This window comes from Neocloeon triangulifer, unplaced genomic scaffold, assembly GCF_031216515.1.
Source record: "Neocloeon triangulifer isolate White Clay Creek 2 clone unplaced genomic scaffold, ASM3121651v1 ptg000001l, whole genome shotgun sequence".
NCBI lineage: Eukaryota > Metazoa > Arthropoda > Insecta > Ephemeroptera > Baetidae > Neocloeon > Neocloeon triangulifer.
The window spans coordinates 1,032,651-1,057,989 of NW_026775544.1; the positions used below are offsets into that span (position 1 = coordinate 1,032,651).

At 36.5% G+C, this 25,339-nt stretch overlaps 3 protein-coding genes across 4 annotated transcripts in view; 1 reads left to right on the forward strand and 2 right to left on the reverse strand.

Annotated features, from left to right (window-relative positions):
- Positions 1-406: 406 nt before the first annotated feature.
- On the reverse strand, positions 407-8,071 carry LOC132194224 (mitochondrial basic amino acids transporter). The gene is made up of 7 exons (XM_059615385.1): positions 7,832-8,071; positions 7,511-7,670; positions 5,022-5,065; positions 4,863-4,946; positions 3,530-3,733; positions 2,791-3,092; positions 407-1,786 (listed from the first exon to the last, which is right to left on the reverse strand). The coding sequence occupies exons 2-7, from the start codon at positions 7,542-7,544 to the stop codon at positions 1,366-1,368; spliced, it is 1,089 nt and encodes a 362-aa protein (XP_059471368.1). The 5' UTR covers positions 7,545-7,670; positions 7,832-8,071; the 3' UTR covers positions 407-1,365.
- LOC132194208 (4F2 cell-surface antigen heavy chain-like) lies at positions 8,037-15,744 on the forward strand. Its single transcript, XM_059615360.1, has 9 exons — positions 8,037-8,219; positions 11,122-11,288; positions 11,714-11,809; positions 12,721-13,130; positions 13,603-13,877; positions 13,943-14,194; positions 14,504-14,708; positions 14,768-15,018; positions 15,357-15,744. The coding sequence occupies exons 2-9, from the start codon at positions 11,123-11,125 to the stop codon at positions 15,592-15,594; spliced, it is 1,893 nt and encodes a 630-aa protein (XP_059471343.1). The 5' UTR covers positions 8,037-8,219; position 11,122; the 3' UTR covers positions 15,595-15,744.
- Positions 15,745-16,511: 767 nt separating this feature from the next.
- LOC132195019 (protein expanded) overlaps positions 16,512-25,339 on the reverse strand; it is a 29,310-nt gene continuing 20,482 nt past the window's right edge. For both annotated transcript variants that reach the window (XM_059616710.1, XM_059616717.1), the window contains exons 5-14: positions 24,648-24,727; positions 24,099-24,285; positions 23,814-24,038; positions 23,065-23,136; positions 20,913-21,084; positions 20,670-20,858; positions 19,529-20,205; positions 18,752-19,168; positions 18,355-18,617; positions 16,512-18,141 (exon numbers count right to left, since the gene is read on the reverse strand). In XM_059616710.1, coding sequence (XP_059472693.1) covers positions 17,922-18,141; positions 18,355-18,617; positions 18,752-19,168; positions 19,529-20,205; positions 20,670-20,858; positions 20,913-21,084; positions 23,065-23,136; positions 23,814-24,038; positions 24,099-24,285; positions 24,648-24,727 — 2,502 coding nt within the window. In that variant the 3' untranslated portion in view covers positions 16,512-17,921. The remainder of the gene's footprint in view (positions 18,142-18,354; positions 18,618-18,751; positions 19,169-19,528; positions 20,206-20,669; positions 20,859-20,912; positions 21,085-23,064; positions 23,137-23,813; positions 24,039-24,098; positions 24,286-24,647; positions 24,728-25,339) is intronic.

Below are 25,339 nucleotides of genomic sequence, written 5' to 3' on the forward strand. Positions count from 1 at the left end.
CATTTCATACGCTGTTTTATTTTATTTTTTCTTATGCAGATCCATTAGCCAATTCGCCCCTTCCTATTTATGCAACAACTTGAGCTGCCACGATTTGCTTGGCTCCGCATCAAACGAAAGGCCTTGGATGGACAAAGCAAGAATACATATATGTGTGTATATCTGTGTGACCTGTCGAGGTGACCCGTGACCTCTCAACCCGTGCAATGTCCGCGGCACAACGCACGACACTTGATATCGCTCGGCTCGAAAGAGATGATCTGAAAGAAATCATATAATTCTCGGCGCCTGCGATGCTGTGTGCAAAAACATAAAAAGGGCAGATGACAAAACATTTATCTTACGACTTCCTACTTTTTGTGTGCTTTATTATGCATTGAGTTGAGTTGACGAACTAGGAAATGAGAAGAAAAGAAACGTAGTTTAATTTGATTTGGCATTGGGAATTTTTTATTTTAAAATGTCACAAAAATTTACATTTTATTTTACGTAATTTACAAATATATAAAAAAATATCTCGCTTTTTCTGATTTCTGGATTACAAGCAATGTTGGCACTTTGTTTTCTAAAAAAATCACAAATTTTTGAATTCCTCCTATTCTTCTTACAACGGCAAGATGGAAATTTAATTGCCACCTGATTATCTCGTCTGATGCGTAGTTGATAAATTTAGCTGCTACCTCTTTTTATTATATAATTCAAATTACAATCCAAGAAATTAGTTTGCTCTTCTTTTGATTTGCGTCCTATTTATAGCTAGGCAGACGATCAATTGTGTGTCGATACAATTCAATTAAAATGAATTACACATTCTCAATTTCTAGGTCAATTCGCCGTTTTATCACAGTCTTTAGATTTATCATTTATCACTATTACATTAATCCATCTGGATTGTTCATGACTATCCGTGGAAGAAAATAAAAATATTTAATATTTACAATAAAATTAAAACTACACGCGATTCTGAGAGAGAAAATCGCTTGAGCAAAAGACCCGTAACATCAGCTAAACCAATTTTATAATTATTGCTAGACTGGTGAAAAAATAATCAATTAGCTTTTCTTTTTAGTGAGCTAAAAACTCATTGTTACAATGGGTTTTTATTAATTTGTATCACTGTGATCAAAAATTTGAAACTGAAAGCACTCTGTTGCCTTTTGCGCACTTGAACTTTAACTATTTTGAGACTTTTATAATTTGATTGTGCTTTTAGCAATATTTTAATAGAAATTTAAGAATTTTACCAATTTTTTCTCTATTTAAGAGTCTTATTTGATATTTTTATTTCAAAATTTGAGCCTAAAAAGTCTTCTTCACCAGTATTCAATTATTGCTTTTGAAAGTGATTTGGAAGGTTGGCAGACCTTACAGGATGGCGCTCTCGACCTCTCTGATGGTGAGGCGTCCAAGGGTGCCCAGAATCGTGTTGCCGGCGGACATGACGATGTTCCTGGCGACCTCTTCGCCCTCCTCGCCGTTGACCGAAGGCATGTCGCGTTCGGCGCGGGCCAGCCGCAAGTTCATGAAGTGCGACAGGGGCATCGCGGCCGAGGCCGCCGCGCCGAAAGGAATTCTTCGGATCTCCTCGAAGAACTCGGAGGCGGACAAGTGGTCGGAGGCAGGCGCCTCCACCGCCCCCGCTGCACGCATCACCCAAGTGACGGCCGCGAAGGTGGCAGCGTTCGTTGGGAACGAACGGATCATCGTCGAGCTGAGGCCGCGGGACAAAAAACGCAGACCCTCGTCCCGGTAGCTCACTTTGAAACAGTCCACCATGCCCTTGTACCTGAAACAAAAACAAAAATTTTAAATTTAAAACGAAGAAATGATACTAAAAGTTAAATTATTTTATTGCATATTTGATGCAAGTATTATTTGATCTCAAAACATGTCCTAGTTTTTATTTAAATTTTGCTGAAGTTGCTTTTTTTCCAAATATCTTGTGTTTTTGTTTGTTTTTTTATTCTAGACATAGTTAAATAAATTTTGTAAATTTTAATTTTATTTTTGTCAAAAAGTAATGACAGTATTGATTTTAATGGGCATTATTAATAAAGTTATTATTATTTTTTTTTTAATAAAAATAATTTAAATTGTAATGTAAGTTTCTAAGTTTTGTCTGTCAAAGAAAATAATAAAAAAATTAATGTTGCGCTTTATTTTTTGAAATTATGAACTTAAAAGTTTCTTTTATGTTATGATGATTTTTTTTAATACTCATTATTGTAGATTAATAGCCCTTGACATTTTTATTGTGAAAATTAGGTCAAATTAGGATTGGTTCAGTTTTATTAAAATCTGGGTTAAATCGTATAAACCTGAAAAGCTCAATTCTTATCACAATTTTAAACTTGAAAAAGTTCTAAATAGGACTTCCTTTTCCTCCGCAAGTCTGATTGTGGTTTCTAAATTTTTTTTAACTTCTCGCAATCAAGCTTTTTGCTGGTCGAGTTTAAAGACTTTACACAAAATATGAGATTAACTTTACGCAATGTGCTGGTAATCCCATTTTGCTCAAGGCTATACATTTTACATTATTACCGAACACAAGTCCAAAGTTTAAAAATTATTTATATAATTACACGTCATGTAAGACAAGACGGTTGAGACGACTTGAGATATAAGTCTCGAATATATAAAAAAGAACAATGACTAAAAGATGAAAGTTAAAATTCCCCAGCTAGCCCAAGAGGAAAAGTGGCTTTTTGAAAGTCTCAAAGGCTCGTTCTAATCGAGTCTTTCCCTCTCATTCGTCGGAAAAGCGAGTTAAAAGTTTTAATAGAATTTTACTTGTTGTCAGCCTGCAGGCGCGACTTGATGACGTCAAAGGGGTAGCACGCGACCCACGAAATGCAGCCGGCGGTGCCGCCGGCGAAGAGGATGGCCGCTGTGCCGAGCGTGTGCGAACCGTCGTCGCCAGCCATGGCCCTGGCGATCGCCTCGTAGGACAGGAAGTAGGTGCTGAAGCCGGGCACGTCGCGGTAAACCGTGATCAGTTGACCGCGGAACACGCCGCGCCACCCCTCGCGGTGGAACACGTCTCGCAGGCAGTGCAGCGGGTTGCGGTACTTGGGACGGTCGCCCTGCTGAATCTGCAAATTTACGAAGCTCACAATTTTATTTAATGGAGAAGAGAGTTCCGAATTCTTGGCATTTGATGAAATTGTACACATTATTAATCTTCTTAAGTAAAAAATTTACTTCGCTTTAAAGAGAGCAAGCGTAAAGCCAAATAAACGTTCCAATTTTTTTTTTTTTAATCTAGATAGTCACCAAAGTCATAAAAAGAAACCAAAATTTCCTAGCTAAAAATCCAAACCTGTGAAAGGGCTTTTCATTCAGAGTGGCAAAAAAATAAAGTAAAATAGGTAAGGATTAAAATAAATTTCACTAACTCATTTAATTTGTGATATAATTTTTAATTTTTTTTATTTGTTTGAATTAAAATCATTTTTAGCTAATATTTTAATATCTCAGCTCTCGGGTTCAAAATAAATATTTGCATCTAAAATTTTGATAAGAAACTTGCCTGCATTTTGGTTTTGGCCAGTTCGAGCGGACTGGCCACCCAACTCTGCGAAAGTCCGGCCGCGGCGCCCGCGAAGAAATGTGACTTGAGCGAGTCGGGCTCGGAGAGGCGTCGCTGGATGTTGCCCTGCACGCCGAAAATGATGGCGTTGACGAAGGCGACCCCCGCCAGAGGGGATGACATCCCTTTGTAAAGACCTCTTACCTAAAATCATGCATTACCAGGATTTGAAAATTTGTGTTAATAAATTTCCAAAAGTTAATATTATTATTACTTAATATTTATAACATACCATAAAATTTTTTTTCGAAATTTTGTATATACGGATAAGAATAAAAATTGAAAAGAAAATTTTAAGATGCCATTTGGTTTTATTCTTTTTTAATTGCATTTGGCTGGTATTTGGGTTATATCATGCTTTTTTTATAGAAACTTTGATAAGAATGAGCATAGAAAATAGTGGGGGAGAAATGTTACATAATATATTAATTTAAATGTTAAAAGAATTTATATATGTGTGTAGAGTTGAGAATTTATAAGTGAGAATAAGACAACCCGTGGAAAACAAAATCTCAACTGGGAAATAAAAAATTTTACTCGCGTTTCCTTTATCAGAAATGCTAAAGAAATTTTAGAAATTGAAAAGCTGTAATATAGAAAGTATTTATTTGTTATAAGTACAATTAAAAATACTTTTCATTGAAATCTCACGTCCTTCTCAACCAGTAATTTCATTCGATTAATGATAAATTACAGCAACATAACAATTTATTCCGCAATTGGTAGCGGCAACATTGAAGATTAAATTATCGGCTTAGGAGTGTAAAATGTCTGCAGAAATGCACTGCTTGAAATTCATTCCAACCAAACGTTGTGGAATATCCTTAAGACTTTAATTATCGCTCTCTGCATGCAAAGGGCATGGTAATTTATTTGAAATTATGCATCTCGCGAGAGTTAACCCAATCGGAGTTGGAGCAGTTCTGAAACATTAAAACTGGAGAGGCTCGTCGCCTCGGCGGTCACGCCACTCATAAAATTCCACACTCGAAGGCACAAAACAGGTTTGCAGCTCAAATCAAACGTGGACACATCGCAGATTAGGAGAAATCCGGTTTTTGTTTTATAATGTATACAAAACCTTAATGAGAAGCAGAGGGCTCGCAAAAATTGCAAAAAACTGATGTCGAAATCAAAAGATCAAGCGACAAAGTTTTTTATTCACGAAAACATTCCTTATTTGGGTTTGGATTGAACTTTGTCTCTCGCATTTTGATTATTTTGACATTTTTTTAAGCAAATCTAAATAAAAAGTTGTTTTATTTGGTCTCACCGATTCCTTTTCAACGATTGTCTTGAAGCAGTGAAACGTTCCCCTGTAAACAGGATTGCGAAAATCCTGCGTCTGGAGGCGCACCTGGACAATTCAATAGAAAATAAATTGTGAATTAAAATATAAAATCAATAAATCATGGTGAATTGTGAAGCCCACCTTGATTGTGTCCAACGGGTGTCCGACAAGCACACCGGAGCATCCTGTGAATGGCGCAAACAAGGAAAATGTGGTCAAATATCGATTGGATCTCTTATGTGTGATTAAATTTTGTGCGCAGTTTTGCAGTTTAGCCCTGGGGCGCGTAATTTACATGAGTAAACATTGAATGAAAACGTAAGCCAGAGGAAAATTCCCGTGCGTAAAACAATTAGGCAGAGCTGAACTGAGTGCACTTTAATAATTTATGGAGGAAAATTGCTACCAACACACTAAAAGGTTCAAACAAAAAGTAAAACGCAAAAGACCGTGGAATCTTCATCTGGTACAAGATTTAATGTGAAATTTACAACGCAGTTCTGTTGGTTGCAGAAAAAAAATTGAGCAATTTGAAAAACCTTACTAAGAATTTCCCAAGCCAAAATGATTTCCTCGCATTTTTATTTTAATCCCACTTTATTAGATGGGACACGGGGTGCGAATTGCATTTATGTTTTGCATTCATAAATTCTTCAGAAATTCACTCTACGTTGAATTAACATTTATTTAAAAAAAAATCTGAATTTAATTCCTTCTGTAGCAAGACAAGGGGAAGATAAAAAAAATGATATTGATTAATTTTTTCCCGTGCCTTTTTTAAAAGAAATATGTTTTGCAAATTTCAGTCCAACGACAAATTTATGGTCCTGGCCTTTAACAAATGCTAATCTAAAGTGGACTACAATGTCCAAAATTAGAAAGACAACTTCAGAGTTTTATTTCAAGCATAATAAATGGAATTTGACTGTCGAAATTACACTTCAAGGCCTTAATAGTTGTTTTGGTCCGACAAGAATTATTAAATTAGCCAGTCTTGAGAGCTGTAAAAGCAGAAACTCTCCGCATAATTACACAGATTTTTTCATCTTGTCGCACAATTAAGGCAAAAATTCCCTCTCTCGCTTGCCTCGTTTTCATGCAATTACTGGTGAAGAAATCGGCAAAGGAAGCAGCACGAAACTTCATATTATCTCCTTCGGCCCAAGATATTCCTGTTCTGCGTACAAAACGCTTCTCATCCAATATTAAGTTTTGCAAACGGAGAGCGCGCAGATTTCGCCCCGAGGCTTTCCCAAGCTAAAATTACGCCTCAATTTCTATGATGCGCCTCTGCCTGACCAAATTTGGTTCCGGAATCACTACTCTTGCAGTAAAATTAAATTTCGATTTGAATAAAGTCTAAAATAAAAATCAAACTGCGTTTTTATCAATTGATTATTATTATTTTTTTTTTTTTAAATTTTGTGATCTGATTTTTATTAATGGGGGCCGATGGATGATTCATCTTGTTGGGACACTTAAATGCAAGAAGTGGCGTAGTAGGAATGGCATTGAAATAGAAAAAAAAACCCGCGCGATGTGTAGATTTTGAATGACGTACATGCATGGAAAGGTGAAATTTGGCGCTATATTGAATCGGAGTGGTTCGGACTGGTTTTATTTGCATCTTTGGCCATCAAACCATCATTATAAGCCGATTAAATACAGTTGATATAAATATGCAATGACATCTAAAACTCACCTATAGTTTAGATTTGGTTTTAGTCTTAAATTTTGCGTGTAAATAAGGCCAAAAGAATTTGTTAAAGGATCTTAGAACTTGAATACTTAATACTTTCTATGTACCATAAACTGTAAATAATATTTTTAATAAAACTGCGACTCCTTTAACGGGAATAGTTTTAAATTATTATACATTATTTAATTTATTCTTCTCATTCAAATACAAATTTGTAAAAACATTTTGAAAAAATTGAAGTGACCAGCCAGATTTGTTAAACATTTTTGATATCAATATAAACACAGTATCACCATTTTTGATCAGAAACACATTTTTTAATATAAAATCAAAGTTTTTATTTAATTTAAAAAATAAAATTTTTAAATATATCATAGGGTTACCAACTCCCTAATGCCATTATATTTACCTTCAAATTATGTAATCAACTTTAACTAAAATCATAAACAAATTAAAAATAAGTTGTGTGCAATTATCTAAATTAGAATCGAATAGTAAAGGAATCGCCTTGTATAACTTCTAATAGCATTAAAAGAGGTTTTGCTTTATTTTAATGTATTATTAAATTTTTTAATATTTTTAGATTTTTGTAAATTTTTTTTTAAGAAAAAAAATACAAATAGCTGTCATTGCTGATGAAATTGATCTGACTGATTGCCGCAGACCGAATCGCGAGTGCTTACATTTAAATTATCGCCGTGCCCCGCATTGAACCATATATTTATCGCGCGCGGCGCTTTCTTGCCAATGCCGCTGTATTTGTGCCTGCGAGGCTCAGTCAGCGCGTGAAAAAGAGAAGCGGTTGCGATCGCGGGCGCACTTTTAAGGAAACAACGCTACTTTTAGCTTCTTTTATAACAGACATTTCAATCAGATCGATCCAGTTAATTCCATCAAACTAAATTTGAGTAAAAAGTTTATTGAAACTCACCTCCGACACATCCTGCAAAGAAGTCGAGAGCCATTTGTATAATTGGTGCAAAAATATGGAGGACGAGAAAAACCAAATCTCCAGCAGACACGTGATCCGAAACGGGGCAATCTCTTCAGAGAGGCGTGCGAATATCCGTGCAACGTATCCGAAATCCAACCTTCAACAAAAATAACAACGAAAAAATGAATTGAAATTTGCATAAATATTTACAAAAGCTTGTCTCTAAAATGTTTTTAATTTAAAAATTTCTTTTAGATTTATACACTTCAAAAGGTCTTACGATTAAGTCTAAAGGGAAACCGCACAAAGAAAACTCACTTTCATTCTTGTTGGCTAATCGGCTGTGGTTTTTCTGGCGTCTGGCTGAAATTTGCCAAACACACTTGATGTCACTCTGGGTGAGGACCTGCGGCTTCCTCGGACGCAGGATGTGGATTGCTGAGCTCCCAAATGACGACTTTGATGCGACTGCCGCCGAGCCGGTCCACCTCTCAGGGTAATATGTATGAGTCGAGCTGGTCAGCAGCGGTGGAAGGGCGGCGACGCTTCCACTTCTCCACTCGCTCGCGTTTATCTGCAGTCTCTGCAGAGGATCACTTTGGTGCCTGACCTTTTTGCCGCTCCGCAACTCTGCTCTGACGCTGACCTTGGACCCCCGTGCGTCCGACTGCTCCACTCAAATTCGCATCAACCAGAAATCTGATCAGTGAGCACCAGCTATATATATTTTACTTCTAGAATTGTTTCCATGAAAAACATATTCTTTTTTAGTTCAATTCTAAAATAAAAAACGATTTGAGCAATGAACCAATCCATTTGGAAAAATTATAATACAATAATAGCTAATACATTAATTTAAATTTAATCTATAAAAAAATACTGCTAATAGCAGGGAATTTTGTTTGAATGTAAAACCCAATGAAAGAAATTCAATGATTCAAACGAATCTCGTAACATCCCCTAATATATTGCGTTCAATTTATTCAACTTTTAAGAAAGTCTGAGACAAACCTATAATTCAAATTGCTCCCAGGTGTGCAAGTGGCTCTCTTTTTGTATAGCAAGTTTTCCGTGTGCAATTTTGAATAATTATCTCTCTGCGTCTGTTAAATTACGTTGCCCTCAGGGATCACCAAGACATCAAGAGTTCTTTAATATTTTCAGTAATTAAAATTGTAGAAGATTAATGTAATTAATTTATCAAATCTATTGTAAGAAATATGAATGGCACTAACAATATTTTTTAAATTTATTTTGTCACTTAGAGTCGATAATATGTATTTCAAACTTTTTCCATAAATATCAATTTTTTTTTAAGGGAAGTTAAAAATCTTGAGGATTTTAATAAATTCAATTTTAATTTAGCAGGTTATATGCATATTTTATTTATTAATGTAATGCACACCAAGAATCCAAGCTAATCAATTTGCATCTTTTAGTATATAATTCATTGCAATCAAATTTTTATTTAGTGTTTTTTTTTAATTAAGAGGTTTCCTCATAATTTTTGTTTATATTAATTTTGAACAAGCAAATAAGTAGTGTAAAAATCTAAAAACGACTTTAGTTTCTATATTTCAAATAAAACCTGTAACTCTTTGTTATTTCATAATAATACTGGCTGATCATTAATTTTTAATTCAAAAATCCTCATTTCAACTTGAGGCAGGCGCATTAAAATATATATGATTTTCTCTTTGACATTGAGGAAAATGTAATGACTGACAAGCCCCCTACTATAATTTTAGCCAGGTGTTCCCTTTTTATTTTGTGTTTTCCTGGTACTTATATTCATAAACCGAGTGTATTTTGCGTGGCAAAAATTAAAATTGCCATCGGCGATCATGGAATACAAGGATTTAGGGCCAAAATAATTTGCTTTTTCTTCAATGAAGTTACAAAAAAATTGTTAAAGGAAATGATTTTCAAAGTGCTTCAGAATGACAAAATTCGTTTCCAAATTATTTATATTGAGAGCGTTTGTTTTGGTCCATTTGAAACGTAAATAATAAATACGGCACAAAAAGTCAACTTTCCAGTGATTGTCTGCGTTTTGTTTTTTATTAATTCCATTGTGTTTCGTCATTGCTTTTGATGATGCTCATATAAATACACTCTCATCTCACGCGATCAGCAGATGAAAGACGCAATTCAGTCGAATCCGTATTCAGAGCACGTGATTGAACTTCGATCCTAAATATGACTTTTTTTACACACTTCACTCCATTCAGGAGCATGTGTCCTTAACATGTCGCTTAAGTAATGTACATTTCATTCATTTAGTATTTTTTCAATTTATTCGGCTGAATGAATCTCACCGACGGCTGTCTGATAATTTTAAAATTCATTCATGGCCCGCGAATTTCTTCCTCAAGATAAAGGAGTGCCCCTGACCACGTTGATGAAACATCATTAGGACTTTTTTTACTCTGCAGTCCTAAACAAAGTCCCCGATGGTGGATTGTGTCTGGCGGCCTTGTTTTAAATGACACTCACGTTCCAAACCAGTTTCGACCGCATGTGCGGAAATAAATGCCCATAGAAAAGTCGGATTCTGCTGAATTAGTTTATTTCAAGAGTAGAGTTCGTTGTGTTCATAAATCAATTTATCCTTGGGCCACTTGAATTAATTTATTATTAAACTCTTTCCCTCCGATAATAAAAACATTTCAACCTCATTCCTATCATACGTCAAGTTTGGCGAGTGGTTCACGTTTTTCATCTCAAAAAGATAGCGTGAGCGCAAAAGAAGAGTTGACTGTGATGACCCGTGCAACCTCTGATAAATTATTTTCCTTATCAGTTTTATATCCTACACGAAAAGCAGTGATTGACGCAAAAAATTATTTGCTCAACGCTTTGGAGCCAATGGTCAATATGCGATTGTATTTTGGTGTCATCATTTGCGTAACACGCTGTAAAATTTTTTATCTTTTATTAATAATATTTAAAACTAATTATTTATTTTTGTAATCAAATATAATAATCCACATTCTTGGTACTCATTATGTAATTTTAAAAATTTGATAATATTTAATAAAAAAAAAATTGTTTTTTGTTTGTTTATGTTACAAAAATTTTACAAAACGAGGAATGCAATGTTTTGGAGAAAAACATTATATATTATTGAACAAAAGGCAATTTAAAATTTATAGAAATTTAATTGATGCCAGTTCTTTTAGTTGCAAATTTTGAAATTATTATCACGTTGCAAATAAAACATTAGCCACAGTAGTACAATTGCATTAATAATTATCAGATATTGCAGGTATTTAACCAATAAAAATTAAAAATAAACTTCAACTGCAAATAATAAAAAATAGCGGAAGTAGAAATAAAAAAAACTGGTAAGAGTACAGCCAAGGACCGCATTGGCAGCGCTGCTCAAGCCTTCGTGTTCGACGAGGGGTCCGTCCACAGCACGCCGCGGCGCCGCCGACACCATTGTCGGGGCGCATGTGCCAGCGGGACTAAATTTACGCCGGGTCGGGAATATCGACCCGACAACGACAGTCCGTCGCAGCAAAATAAACCCCAGCTGAGAGTCGTTTCGTCACCCGACCCGACTACCATGTTAAATCATAATTGAAATTTGCCTTCGTCCAAAGGATGATGAACGGCTCCGAACTGGTTTCGGCGGTCGAAGCGGCCACCTCGTTGTCCTCACTGGCGCTGCCCACCTCCGATATGGCCAAGTCGCCGTCCAACAGCGAGTTCTTAGGCGATGAGGAGGCCCGGTCTACATGTCCACTTCTCACGCCGTCACCTCCTGCAAGTAATATAAATAATATTAGAATCGCATCAAATTTTGTATTTTATTTAAAAAGTTTTTAGTTTCATTTTTAAGATTTAATATTATTGTTTAGTATAAAATTTCACAATTTATTTTAAATTAAGCAATTTATTTCAATTAAGTTTCAGGATTTAAATTTGCACAGCAAGGTTATTTTCAAATATCTTTATAATATTATGTGTAGCGATGTGTAGTTTCATGTATCATGATTCTTCTAACTGAAACTAGATTTCTGCCGCAGCGTTCACCCTAAAATAAATTTCATTTAACTTCTCATAGGATTATAAATAGTTGTTCTTGAATTGTTGTAATTTATGTATGGGCTAACTCGTAAAACTAATAAACTATAAATTAATGCAATAGCAATCATCTAAGTACGTGCATAATTTTCAATTCATTTGTTTCAGTTGCAAACGAGCAGTACACGCCGGAAAACGAGACCACGTTCTCTCTGATTGATGACGGGAATGACGAAATCACCCACTTTCAGTCACCCCTTGAAGGTAAAATATCCTCATTATCCCCAAAATCTTCTTCACGCCAAAGGAAATACAACGTCTAAGCCCAAGCCCAAAAGGAGTTCATTTTCAAAAATCTACTTGTAAAATGACTTTTTATAATTAAGCAGGCAAAACTTATGTAGGACTGCAATTCGATCAATAAAACAACGTTTTTTTTTTTTGCCATAATATATACCACTTGACAAAGAAAAAAAAATATTTTCAAAGTTGTAGGTGTCCTCAATTTCCTCTTTTTTTAATTTTTAATTAATAATATTTTAACAATTTATCTGTACTAAATTGTTCATTTAGAGTAAAAAAAAATGTACTAAATTGCCATGCCCAACAATACAAGAGTATCAATAATAATTGAACGCATTAGGTATTTATTTACAAAAGTAATTAGTTTAAAGAAAAACTTTCTCTAACTGTAAGCAAATTTTAAAATTCACTAAAAAAATCTCTTCTTTATTTACATCTGCTACAATATTTATTTGAATTTAATTCTATTTTGCGCGATTTGCAGTCAAATGCAAATAAAAATAGTATCTTGTTTTGCAAGAACTGAAGTAAAACTAACGCTAAAAAGCTTGTGTATGCAACATATTGGCACGCGTGTAGTGCAGGTTGCCATCATTTAGTTATACCGTCACTACCAGTTGTCTATTACTCGCTAACAAGTTTCCTAAAAAAAATTCTAATTATTTTTATTTAGTGATAGGTATGATTTAAATAAAAAGAAATGCTAGGTTTATAAATTTCTTATTTTTACCAAACTTTGAATCAAGACAATTTTTAATTATTTTCATAACTTAATAATTCAAATTTATTCAAATTTGAAATTATAGTTGTTTTTAAACATGAACCATTTGAATTTTACCAATTTTCAAGTGTTTCTTTTTGTATTTTGTCAGGTGCCAAATTCAGCGCGCCCCGGCAGAGCGTGCAGAGCGAGGGAAGCACCAGTTCCGGCAGCTCAGGCCGCGAGCCGACCGCGTGCGTCCAACTGCTCGGTCCTCACCACAACTACCAGCACATCTACATGACCAGCGACGGCGACTCGAACGGGCAGCTGCAGGAGAACGGGGCGCCGGTCAACCTGCCGCTCTCCTTCGACCACTACTCGAACGTGGCCGACTACTTTTTCACCACGTGGAACTGGCCGCTCATCAGACAGATCAGTTCCTTCTTCGTCGTCGCGACTCTGATTGCAGCTTTTGGGGTCGCCGTCACCATGGTCGCCACTCTGCAAAAGGACTGCGACCCTGAACACACGTGGTGGAGCTCGGCGACTGTCTACGAAATCTTTCCAGCCTCTTTCAAAGTAAATAATATAAAATTTTAAAACCTAAACGCATGTTTTTAAAGCGTTTCAAAGTTATATAAAATTAATACTGCAAAAATTTATTTAAATTTTATATTGTTTCATATAATTATTTAAAAAAGTTTTAACTACAATTTTAAATTTATAATTCAGTTTTTATTATATTATTTATAATTAAAATTTTTGGAGAGCTATCATTAAATTTTAATGTTTGTTTTTAATTTTTTAAATTAACTATATTCCGCCCAAACTGACTTTTATATTGTTATCATTTGAACAATAAACAATAACTATGTAGACCTGATTGAAGATAGAGCATGATTATTAAATATGTGATCTGATGATTTTTTGACAGCTAATTCAAGATACGAGCAAATGCCTCAAATTACTTGCACTCGAATTGATTCCCTTTAGCAAAATTATTTACAATAAATTTATTTGCTGTAGAAAATAAAATTAATTTATGTGACAGGACTCAAAATATCAAGACGGTGTTGGAGATCTGAACGGCGTTGTGAGTCCTGAGAGCATCAGCTACCTGAAGAGTCTGGGCATCGGTGCCGTCAGACTCAACTCAATTTTCCAATCGCACAACTACCCTGAGGACTACCACAACGCCGAGTCCCTGACTGACGTCAACCAGAAATTGGGCTCACTAGAGGACGTTCGGACGCTTGCCAAGAAATTGCACGCCAACAACATTTCGCTCATCCTTGACTTGCCAGTGCATATCGTCAAGTACAACAGGTAAATTTAGAACACTTTTTATTCTTTCAAAATTTTTGAATTTTAAATTAATCTTACTTATTCAGCTCAGCGGGGCCGGATTATATTGACCCCGTGGTGAACGCTTTGGAGTTCTGGCGCTCCTGCGACGTGGACGGATTTTATCTCGTCGGGCTGGACAACGAGACTGTCCAGCCGCACCTTCGAACACGCTTGCAGCGGTGGCGACGAGCAGTGGAAAAGAAACACCTCTTCATCGCGCCTCCAGTTTTGGGAGTGGAAGATCTTATTGACTTGGTGCACGTTTCCCTTGACCTTAACCACGGAGGATCCCTCAGGTAAAATTTACAAAAAAATTATTTTAAATAAATAATCTAGAGAGTGACTTGAAAGCAGAAATTAAAAATTCGGCAGTCACAAAGATTAATATTATCGATTTATTAATGCTGCTCTATCTTTTCCTTACAATCATGTCAATCATGCATTGGTTGCAATCAACTGTTGAAAAGCTAAATATTTTTTTTCATTTACTCCCTTTTTGCTTATTATTCTGACCAACAATAATTTTTTTTTAATATATTGACTTATATGTTTTTGTTAAATATTAAATGGGAATTTTTTTGTTTCATATTGTTGAAAAATTGCAGGTCCTCGATATCAGGCGCGTTGCAGTTGTGGTCGCAGAAAATCCTATGGAGCGTCGGACACAGCGGCCACCTGCGCCTCGTCGACCGCCTCAAGAACAACAACAACACGGTAGCCGCCTTGCTTCTGCTCATGTCTCTGCCAGGCACTCCGTCCATCCTCTATGGGGACGAAATTGGTCTCCGAGCGTCCCAAGAACTTGACGACGTAAGATTTTTTTCTCATAAATATGCGTTAATCTTAGATAATGAATTATTTTCTACTAGCACGGCGATGAGCTTCAACATCTGCGTCAGTTACCGCCAATGCTGTGGGCCAACTCGAACCAGAACAGGTTCGCCGACCCAAACGTCCTGCCGTGGATGCCCAGTGGAGACGCCCTTCTCAAGAACACGGACGCACAAAGGGCTCAGGCGGCTATTTCCAAAATGGCCATTCTTCGAAAGTACTCGCCTCAGCTCTACATGACCAATCGCACCATTGGAATGCCCAGGGGGGCCAAGAATTTTGTCATCAAGTATTTTATTTATTTTTATTTTTTAATTCTTGAATTGCGATAAAAAGAAAGATTCAATAGAATCAAATTTAAGAAAATGTCACACCTGAATTTTTGTAAAGCAAAAATTGTTGCATGACGTTGTAATGAAATTTGAAAAAAAAATTAAATCAAAAATCTAGAAAAAAAAATATATATAAAAAGGACGTCTTCATAAAAAAAGGTGTAAAAAAGCGTCCAGAAATTAAAATTATCAATGAGACCTTTTTTGTACCTCAGGCCTGCCTCAGGCAAATTCTTTTTACCAATCCCAAATTTATATGGTTAATCAAAGAAATTAAAATAATTAATTTTTGTAGATATGAAAGTAACGTGACTGGCGTGATTGCGGTTCAGCGTTGGTTCCAGCGTCGGCACAAAATTGTGACCATCGCCAATCTCGGCTACTCTGCAGCAGCCCCTGACATGTCCTCGTACTATTACGGAGGAAAAGTGCTCATCGCCTACCCACACACTCACCTGCAAGGTCAGGATATCAAGATGCGCAGACTACCCCTGCAGGCCGGCGAAGTTCTGGTCATGCAAGTCGACAAGTGAAGGTTTTCTCTGTGTATTTTTCGGATCTATATCAAATTTCACAAAAAGGAGAAAAAATGCAGCTTATCTCGCGCAAAACTTCTATTTTTGAAAGCCAATTTTTGCCGAATTTTTGCTCCCATAATAATAATAATAAAAAAAAAAACAGAACTTCTAGGTATTTACTCTATTTAGATCCAGTATTATTACACTTTTGTGATAAGTAAAAAAATTGATCCCGCACAAAATTTTATTTTAATAAATTTAGAATTTCTTCTTATATATCCCTATTGTATTATTTTGTAACGTTTTTGAAATATGTATTGTTTTTGTGACAAAACCAATAAAACCAGAACTGTTCTATGTGTAATATTATATTCTGCATTTATTTTCAAACGATAAAAAAAATATGAGACAATTTCTATATTATTTGCGTATTTTGCATTTTTATTGGCATTTTTTATCATATGCGTACAAAAATTTTGTTCTTACACGGCAATAACTAAAAAGCAACGTTCTAGAACACAGAAATAATTTAATTTTCTTGTCTAAAGGAACTTAAAACCCATTTTTTTTATCTGGCTCTTTAAAAAGCTTGGTAACCACTATTTTTAATGCCCCAATCTTTGTTTACGCCTAAAGGCCTAAACACGTTGAAGGCAGTTAAAACTTAGGATGTATCGCAGAAATAATTTTAATTTTTTTTTGTCCGAATATAATTTTTTTAGCAAAAACAATTTTTTTAATCTGGCTCTGATTAATAGATGCAATAAAGCGGATATCTGCTCACAAATAATGCACTTTTATTTTTTCATTTTTGTTGAGTAAAAAATTTAAATCGCAAAAATGATGATAATTATATAAGAACTTTTTTACAATTGCTAATTCAATTGTTGAATGTTCCAAAAATGATTCAGTCCATTAAAACGAATTTTTATTATTTGCGTATTGTATTAAAATTTTTTATTATGTACAATTTTTTTTACAAAAACACTTACAACACTCCTTTCAGTACAAACAATTTCACAAATTCATTTTGAAATAATAATTAAAAATAGCGAAAAAATCAACAAATGACACGCCAAGTAATTTTTGTTTACCTCTAACAAACAATTTAATTATTGAACTTATTATTCAAGGCTCGGACGCACAAATCTGTTTCAATTTGAAATCCGACCGTGTATGCGAGTCTTGCAGCACAGGTGATTTTTGCGCAATATATTTTGTCTATAGAGTTTAGTGATTTAAGTCATCACACCATTCATGTTAGTAGAGAAATACTTCAATAAAATACAAAAGGCAAAGTAATACACTTGAGCAACAATTAGTGACTTGATTATTATAATTCTTGTGGAAGGAAAAATCCGGAGATAAATCTGAAAGAGGGAAATGGCACCCTGAGAATAAATAAAAGCACGTTTTAGCAAATAATCGTCCCAAATAAACAAATTTTGAAAAAAAAGTACAGACCTCGGTCGTTTTTTTTTTTATACAAGTGTGCTTTTTCAAAGCTTCTTAATTACTGTTCTTTACTTATTCCGTAATATTTTTATTATCACACTTTACGATATGAATATATTATTCGATCAATAACTTTAATTCTCTTTTCATTCCATTATTAAAGTTATATTTACACAATTAAATTTTAATTAATTTTGTCGAAAAATTCCTATTTTTTTGAACACAAAACAATTACCTTTTCTTCTAAAAATGTGTGGCACAAATCTTAAAAAAAAACTCAACATGCACTCGAATTGCGAGATTTCATCTCCTATATAGTTTGTGGTAATTAATAAATACATTATTTATTGATGTGTGCGTGTACTTACTGGATCATTTGTTAAAAAGTGGTTGAAATGTAAAGGATGAAGTGAGCGTAACAATTAGTTTACAAAAAGTGGTTCAGCTTGTGGGAGTGCATCTGGACTCGGTGGGTTGGTACACAAACGCAGAAATATTTATTTATCAATTAATCACTTAACCTTGGTTTGTAACTGGTGAATTGTTATAAAAATTGGCGGTTCGAACTTAACATAGAAAATCATAGCACCATTGCATTCAGCTTATAATTTTTAAATAAAAATATAAAAAAAAATAGAAAGAGTTTTCAGGTCAAAATTTGAACTTGGTTGGGGCTTTTCCTTCTTCCTCGTCATTAGGTAAAATTACGACTTAAATAATTCCTGAAGTTTAAAACTGAAACTCTCCACACTGGCAACAAACAGAAAATGTTTTGAAAATCCATCCGATAACTTTGATTCGTGGTTGGTTGGTAAAGTCGAGTTGAGCAAACGTTGATTTAATTGTAGAGACACTTGAGGCTTAAGTTTGAATTGAAAAGTCCTCACTCAATTCGCCTTCAGGTCGACGGCAACGGCACTCTCGGTCGCACCTTTGGCGCTCTTTTTCGGAGTGGCGATCACTTGTGTGGGGTGTGTGTGGGCCGTTTGCCTTGTCTTGCCGCTGCCACCAGCACCAATTTGACCCCTGGGGTACAACTTGTTTCTCGAAATGGCATGGTGGGCCGTCTTCTTCTTGTTCTCCCCTCTGGTTTGTCGCAACAGAGACCTAAAATCAATAAATAAATAAAATAAAAACAATGAAATAAAATCGTCAAGAAATAGTAAAATATAAATTCCCTGATGTTTTGGTAAATCTATATTTTAATTATGCCATTCAATCAATTGAAAATTAGAATTAAAATTAGTTGCTTTTGTTTTGAAAAAGAATTTTTTTTAAATAATTTATATTTGTTTACTTCAATCATTCATTTTAACTGACCTGTCATTGCAAAGAGCCTGGATGAGAGGCAGATCTAAGTTTTTGCTTTTTTCCCGAAGCGTCCGGATGTCCAGAACACTTCCGGTCTCTTTGGCTTTGAGGATCGGAGTTGAACTCGATGAGGAACCGGTAGCTGTCATTAGGGCAGGGGATGAATTTGAGGTGTGGGGTGGCACTGGGGGTGGAGACGTAGAGACCCTTGGGGTGCTGACTGAGAGTTTCGGGTATATCGAAGGCACTGAAGGCAATGGTGGGGGAGACGCCTGTAATCAAGTATTACATTGAATTAAATTATTGATCGAAATTTATATAAAAGTGTAAACTGAAACTTAAACAAAAAATAATATTATGTGCAGTATTTACAATTGATAAATAAAAATTAAATTCATTCACTCACAGCACTTTGATGAGTTGGCGGGAATCGTGGCGGTCTGGACGGAAGGACCACCCTGGAGGTCATCGGAGGCGGCCTCGGAGGCGGTCGTGGCGGGGCTTGTGGTGAGAGCAGGTTGTCGTCAGACGCTGCTCTGGCTGGAGGAGGAGGATTCTCGAAGTTGGCCCTGGTGAGGCTGTGCGTCGAGAAGCAGCGCAACGCCGCCAAGTTGCTTTGTCCGTACTGGAAGGAAGGTGGCCGCACGGTGGCGCCCAAGGCCTGCACGTTCGGGGCACTTCGGTAGAGGAGGCTGCTCTTCGAGCTGCAGTACGGAGGGGGCAGCAGGCGTGTCAGCAACTTGTGGTCGGCGTACTCTTGTCTGCTGATCGCCGGGTCTCGAACCGGGAAAATTACGTAGTCCACGTCGGAGCACAACTGGCGCTGGAAAAAAAAGAATTAGTAAATTCTCCAGAGTTGAAACCATATAACAATTTATAGAGATGCAAATCATATCAACTATTTTATTCTCTCTCAAGAAGTTAAATAAGTAAAAATGGAGATAACATTAAGCCAACATTTATAAACAACTTACTAAAATTTTGCCTTGAACAAAATCAATAAAAGAAAATTGGCAACTAATTGTAGGACTCAGAGGGCTAAATTAAAAAATAATTATAAATTAAAACCTACTTGCCGAGCTGAAGGCCCAAACAGAAAAGAAAAATTACCAAACAGTCAAATAAACTTTTTTGGAACAGAGATAAATTTGATTTTTGGGATAATTAAAGTCCATAAATTTACCTGGAACTGCTCGATTTGACTTTGGCTGAGCTGCCGGGCGTAGACAGTGGTCATGGCGCCGCTGGCCCGGACGTCCAGATAATTATTCCTGGCCACCACCAGCGGCTGCTGCTTCTTGAGAGAAACATGGGCCAGGTTGGGCACAGCAATGCTCGGCGCGGGAACTGTATGGCCGTTGAGGACGCCAATGGACGGTCTGGTGACAAAGAGCGCCTCCTCCGGACACTCGTCAGACATGGACAGCGGGGGAAGCTGGACGTAGTCACTGTTTGAGTCAAGGGTGAGGCTGACGGAGGGGGCGCGCGAGGGGTAAGCGCCGGCGCTAGCCTGGGCGGAGGTCACCGAGTAGTCCAGCGACTCGGCAGCGGCCGTTTCGGACTGCGAGTTCTGGGCCGTGTGGCTGAATCCCAGTTCGAGGGAGGAGCCGCCCCCGGAGGCCTCCTTGTTGTGTTTGATGGTGGAGCCCGAGCTGGAGCACTGGCTGCTGCCTTCGGTGGCGCCGGGGGTTCCGGGCGGCGGCAAAGCAGCTGGGGCGTCCACCACGTCGTCGATTTCCTCCTCTTCTTGGTCGGTGGGGTCTTCCTGGTCTTGAAGGTGCTCCAAGGCCAGAGACTCCACCGAACTCACAGCGGCTGGCGCTGGAGGCGAGTTGATCATGATTTCCCGCTCCAGGTCATCTAAAATTTAAATCGAATGTTTATAAATCCAGTGAAATTATTTTTCTCCAAGAACACAAATTTAGGAGATTTTTTGGATAAAAATTTATATAAAAACAGAACCCAATGAAATTAAAAATAAAAACTTTAATTTATATTTTTTTCTTTTAATACTATTAAATATAATGTTTTTCTTTATTTAATGATAAAATTGTATATTTAACGTTATATTATTTTATTTTCTCCTGATTTTCTTTATACTTGATTTTAAATAATCACTATTCCAATTATTTATTATATAAATAATCTGCCAGTTCATTTTATTTCTAATTACAATACTTAAACAAGGTATCATTTCTAATGTTAAATTTTAAATTAAATTAATAATTGTTATATGATATATGTAATACAATTTAGTACAAACAATTTTATATTTCAGTTTCTTTAAAATAGCTTGCTGAGTAATTTTATTAATTTGCACTGACCTTCACTTTCATCGAAGCTGAGCACCCTGTCAGAGACGATTCCGGACGTTGTGTTGGAAGAGGCACTGCTGATGACTGATTCTCTTTGTTCACTTCTGAGCGCCTTGCTGCCCAGAAGTAAAAGGTCACTGTCGCGCGTGGTCATTCTCCTCGGCACCAAACTGCAGTCCCGAAGTCTTTTTCTGTCCGCTGTTTTTCCACACAATTAATTAGTCAGAATTAAGCTTGATCAAATCGACTTGCCTTCTTCCTGTTCCCTGCGTAGCTGGGCCAGTCGTGGCCCCAGGGAAATGGTGAACTGGTGCGCAGAACTGCACAAAAGGAGCAGTTGTCGGCTCCTCTCGGCACTTCCCGTGTAAAAAGACCTCTTAACCGCCTTGCCATCCTGCACGGCACGCACCTCGAATTTCTTTTTCTGCAAAGCAAAAGTGCACCAGTTTTAAAACGAGCTCCTTTTTTAATAATAAATATGATATGATTTACTACAAAAAAACATATCCTCTTGTCTCGAGCATGCAAAAGTAATGCACATAAATATTTTGTTATTTAGCAAAAAGTGTGTATCTTGATGCAGATGAAAACTGACTTCTAGCAATTAGCAGGAAGATCATATTTAGAAAAAATGTTAGGCTGGGAAATTTCTTGCCTATCGAATTATCACCCGAGTGTTTAAGCATCTCACAGCACTCCATCTTTCGTGATGGCTGCCTTCTAATGTGCTTTTGATTGCACGGCCGCGTGATGAAGGGTAAAAAATAATTTACTCCTTTTTACACTCTTGGAAAAAAGTAATGGCACCCACAAGAATGCATGATTTATCTCGCGCAGAGATTCATTATTTATGACGGGGTAAGGAATTTTTCGTCCCCCAAGGATAGGACGAACAGAAGTTGAATTCGTTTATGGAGCCTAATTTATTTAGTCTTTGTGCTGACGAGCAGACAAATATGTAATTTGTCTTGGTCGGAAATTCAAAAAATGTCAAGGCTCGAGGCGCAATGGCGTCTTTTTACCACCACACAAAAATAAATTCCTCACAAGAGAGACGACGCTACCAGCAATAATAAATATACTTTATTTTCCCTCTTATCTCTCTGACCAGAGGGGCCAAGAGGGCAAAATAAATCAAAATTCGAATTTCTTCCAACGGTTCAAAAGGACTACAAAAAATTAAAGAATCGTTAAGTCAGCAATTAAACGTCAAACGTGCAGCTGCCGACCACAAAACCATCAACTTCATTCAAAGGTATTATATAAAAGTATTAAAAAACTGTCCTTTTCTAATTTCATTGGCAACTCCGAAAACAATTTCCTTTATAAATAATAAGAATTATAAGAAAAATGGAATTTCCTATCCTTTTATTTATTTAACATGATTTTTGACTTCTTAAAAAAAACTTTAATGGCTTCAAAATGACCAAAATTTTACCATGAAAAGTCTCCTCTTTGTGTATAATGATGAGAATATTTTCACTTCGCATCTGTATTCATGTTTCAAGTTTGAGGAAAAACTGCGAATGTTGCGGGAGCTGGCGGAAAAATGGGCAGCAAAAATAGTGCATTGAATCATGCGGATGAGTGGTATTTAATTTTTATTGGGCGCCGAGTGCTGCTAGGTGTTGGGCGCAATAAAAAGTCTGGCTGAGAGCAGAGAAGAGAGAGGAGCCGGTGGATGGCCCGCGGCCGTGGCGTGATTACGGCAAAAAAGCCGAGTTATAACTCCGCCTGCCTCGGACATCGGAATGCGCGTGGCCCCAGTAGCGGCTGCGAGAGAGCCATCGCATACCTCCACGTATCTCCTCCGTCCACGTTATATTATACATGCCTGCCGCATAACCGCCGCGGCCGAGGAAAAAGGCCAGGTCTCTCTAATCAGCCTCACCGATCAATACCATTCACAGAGAAGAATCGATCGCGCGCGGAGAAATTTTTCTCATTCTTCCTAATTGCTCGCCTCTTGTTGGTGCGGCAGGGAAATTATCAACTTTTACCAAAAAAATCATTTTTGCTTCAATATAAAAAGTCCAAGAGATTATAAAACTAGAAATGGTTTGATGGTTTACAGCTCTTATTGTTTTGAAAAAATTTGCAGTAAAATTTTTACTTGGATAATATTTTGGGAAACTCTCTATAGCTGCCTTATTGTGGTGGAATAAGTGCTCATGGACTCTGCAGAAAGCGAGCCATGGTGTTTCCTTTATAAATAGCTCCTGTTTGTCGCAATTTCTCTTTAGATGCGCAAGTCACATCAGTAAACAAAGAAAAAGGCATCCAAGAAAAACAACTTAAAAACTCTGCGTACAATAGAATATAGGCGACAAAGAAATTTGAATAATGAAAAAAAAAATTCTGAAGGTAATGCACAAGAAGAACCAATAAAAATTTGAAAACTCACATCGAAGCACACCCTGGCTATTTGGACCCACTGGAACGACGCGGTGATTTCCTTGTCAACCCCCTGGTTTTCCTGTAAATAAATCCAATCATGTTCACTTAGAAAAAGCGAGAAAAAGTATGGAGATAAGCTCTGGTAAAATAAAAAAAAATGTTTAGTTAAGTAAACTAATACAGACGTTTTAGTAGTCAACATACAAAAATATTGCTGCAAAATGCACAATTTATTACATAAAATTTGAAAATAGAATCAAATACAATTAAAAAAAAAACGATATTATGCAGTTCCAAGCTTTCACTCTTAAATTTTTCTGTTAACAGAGCTAACTTTTTCAATCTTGTTCAATTTATTGATATAACTATTTTATTGAACTGTAATAAAATTAGAGTAACAAGAAATACATAATATGATAGCACAGGTCAACAATCTACCAATATCAACACGATGTTAATCTATCAACATTTTGTATTTCCTGGACTGTAGAACTAATATAATTATTTTCCACAATATAAAAAAAAAATTCAGAAGCAAAAAATAGCTTTTGTAGAATAAACAATAATAATTAACTTTAATTATTTTATTATAATATATTTAATTGGAATTTATTAGTTTAAAAAGTCGTCAATATTTAAAAGTAATGAAAATTATAAAATTTAAATAATATTTTTCAAAAAGGGTACATTTAATGTTAAATTAAAGTTAGTTATTTATTTCCTATTATCTTAATTTTTAATTCGTCAAAAACTCACCTCAAATATTTCAATGCCTCTGGCGCCCACCCCAATCCAGGCAGATGGGGTGGCCTCCTTCTTGACCCTTTGCAGCCTGTGCAGTTGCAGGTTGAGGGAGGACTGGGCCGAGCAGGCCTCATTGATGAAGCGAACCTGCGCCTCCGAAATCGAGATGCCGCGTAACGAGAGGTGCACTTCGGAGGCGAGGCACACCAGCCGCTCGGCTCCCATGCGTTCCACAGCCTGGATTTAGAAAAAAAATTGTATGACTAAATTGTATATATTGGTTAACAGAGGACGTACATGTGTAGGAACAAAATCAGAGGGGTTGAAGTAGACGTTGCTCTTTGAGACTTTGTAGTCGCCGAGGTCAGCTTGCAGAGCACTGCCCAGCAGCCTCAGCAACTGTTCATCGTGCGGACAAATACGCTCAGCTTGAAGAAGGTTCTGCCGAAGTTGAAGGTAGTAGTGAAGACGAGAAATGGGGTCCCTGAAAAATCAATCAAAATTTAAACAAACGCTAAGAAGTAAATAAATGAACATTTAAAATCAATTAATCTCTCACTTTCTTGGAGGAGAATAAAAAACAAAAATGAAAATTCTGATATAAAAAAAATCTTTTATCTTTCTTAGAAAAAAGCCCAGTTAACCTACAAAGCAATATTGTTCTTACATGATGTTTAATAATGCGAAATAATAAAAGAAAATGGAGTTAAATGGAAGAACTTGATTTTTCATCTTGCACTGTTAAAATTAAGCAATATTAAAATAGCCAAGTTCTAAATGAATTACATTAAGATTTTAGCTAGTTTGAAATTAGCAGCAATTGGCAAAATTCCCAAAATTCATTACCTGAGAAGCAACGGGCATTCAACGTAATATTGCACCCGTAAGGAAAATACTAAAGATGGATTTCCGTCGCCGTCCAAACCCTAGAAAAGAAACAAAAGTAAAAAAACAGAGCTCTAGGAGATTTCAACGCTCGAAATCAGTCGTTTTCTGCACTTTTTTCTAACAAATTGGAGCTCTTGTCAGGAGAAGAGAGAGTTAGTTTTCGCAGACACAATAAATTTAATGGTGTTGTCAGGTCGGATTTTCGCAACTCTATATATTCTGCGGCCATTAAGGCAAATAAATCTAATTGCGTCAGCAGAAGTGCGCGCAGAGGACCTCATTTCGCAGTAGCAATTATATACAAAAGAATACCTCCAGAAATTTCGAGTTTTATTAGAGAAGAATAAGAAAAAAGTCGAGGAAGGTTTATTAAGAAAAAAATTATGGCGTCTGCTGCGGTATATAAGATTGGCCCGCGGCGCAATGCTTAAGAAAATAAGTATCATAGAGAGAGAGGAGTTGCACAGTAGCGCGGCTGGAGGAGCGCGCGGTGTAGGTAGCAGCAATCGAGCGGGGGGCTACTTGACTTGATGATGGAGAACAGAGAAAAATGTATGCTCGCCCAATCGCGTCGCCCTGCCGCGGGCACTTCAGGGTGCGGCGAAAATCGACTCGCACTCGCCAGAAGGTCATATCATTATTTTTGAATA

Bases quoted from the DNA above. Each gene is read 5' to 3' on its own strand.
- LOC132194224 (XM_059615385.1), bottom strand. From the start codon at position 7,544: ATGGCTCTCGACTTCTTTGCAGGATGTGTCGGAG. The intron at 5,066-7,510 runs GTGAGTTTCAAT...CGCCATTCACAG, and splicing joins CTTTGCAGGATGTGTCGGAG to GATGCTCCGGTGTGCTTGTC. The intron at 1,787-2,790 runs GTAAAATTCTAT...TTTTTGTTTCAG, and splicing joins CGCCTGCAGGCTGACAACAA to GTACAAGGGCATGGTGGACT.
- LOC132194208 (XM_059615360.1), top strand. From the start codon at position 11,123: ATGATGAACGGCTCCGAACTGGTTTCGGCGGTCGAAGCGGCCACCTCG. The intron at 13,131-13,602 runs GTAAATAATATA...TTTATGTGACAG, and splicing joins TCTTTCCAGCCTCTTTCAAA to GACTCAAAATATCAAGACGG. The intron at 13,878-13,942 runs GTAAATTTAGAA...TTACTTATTCAG, and splicing joins CATATCGTCAAGTACAACAG to CTCAGCGGGGCCGGATTATA.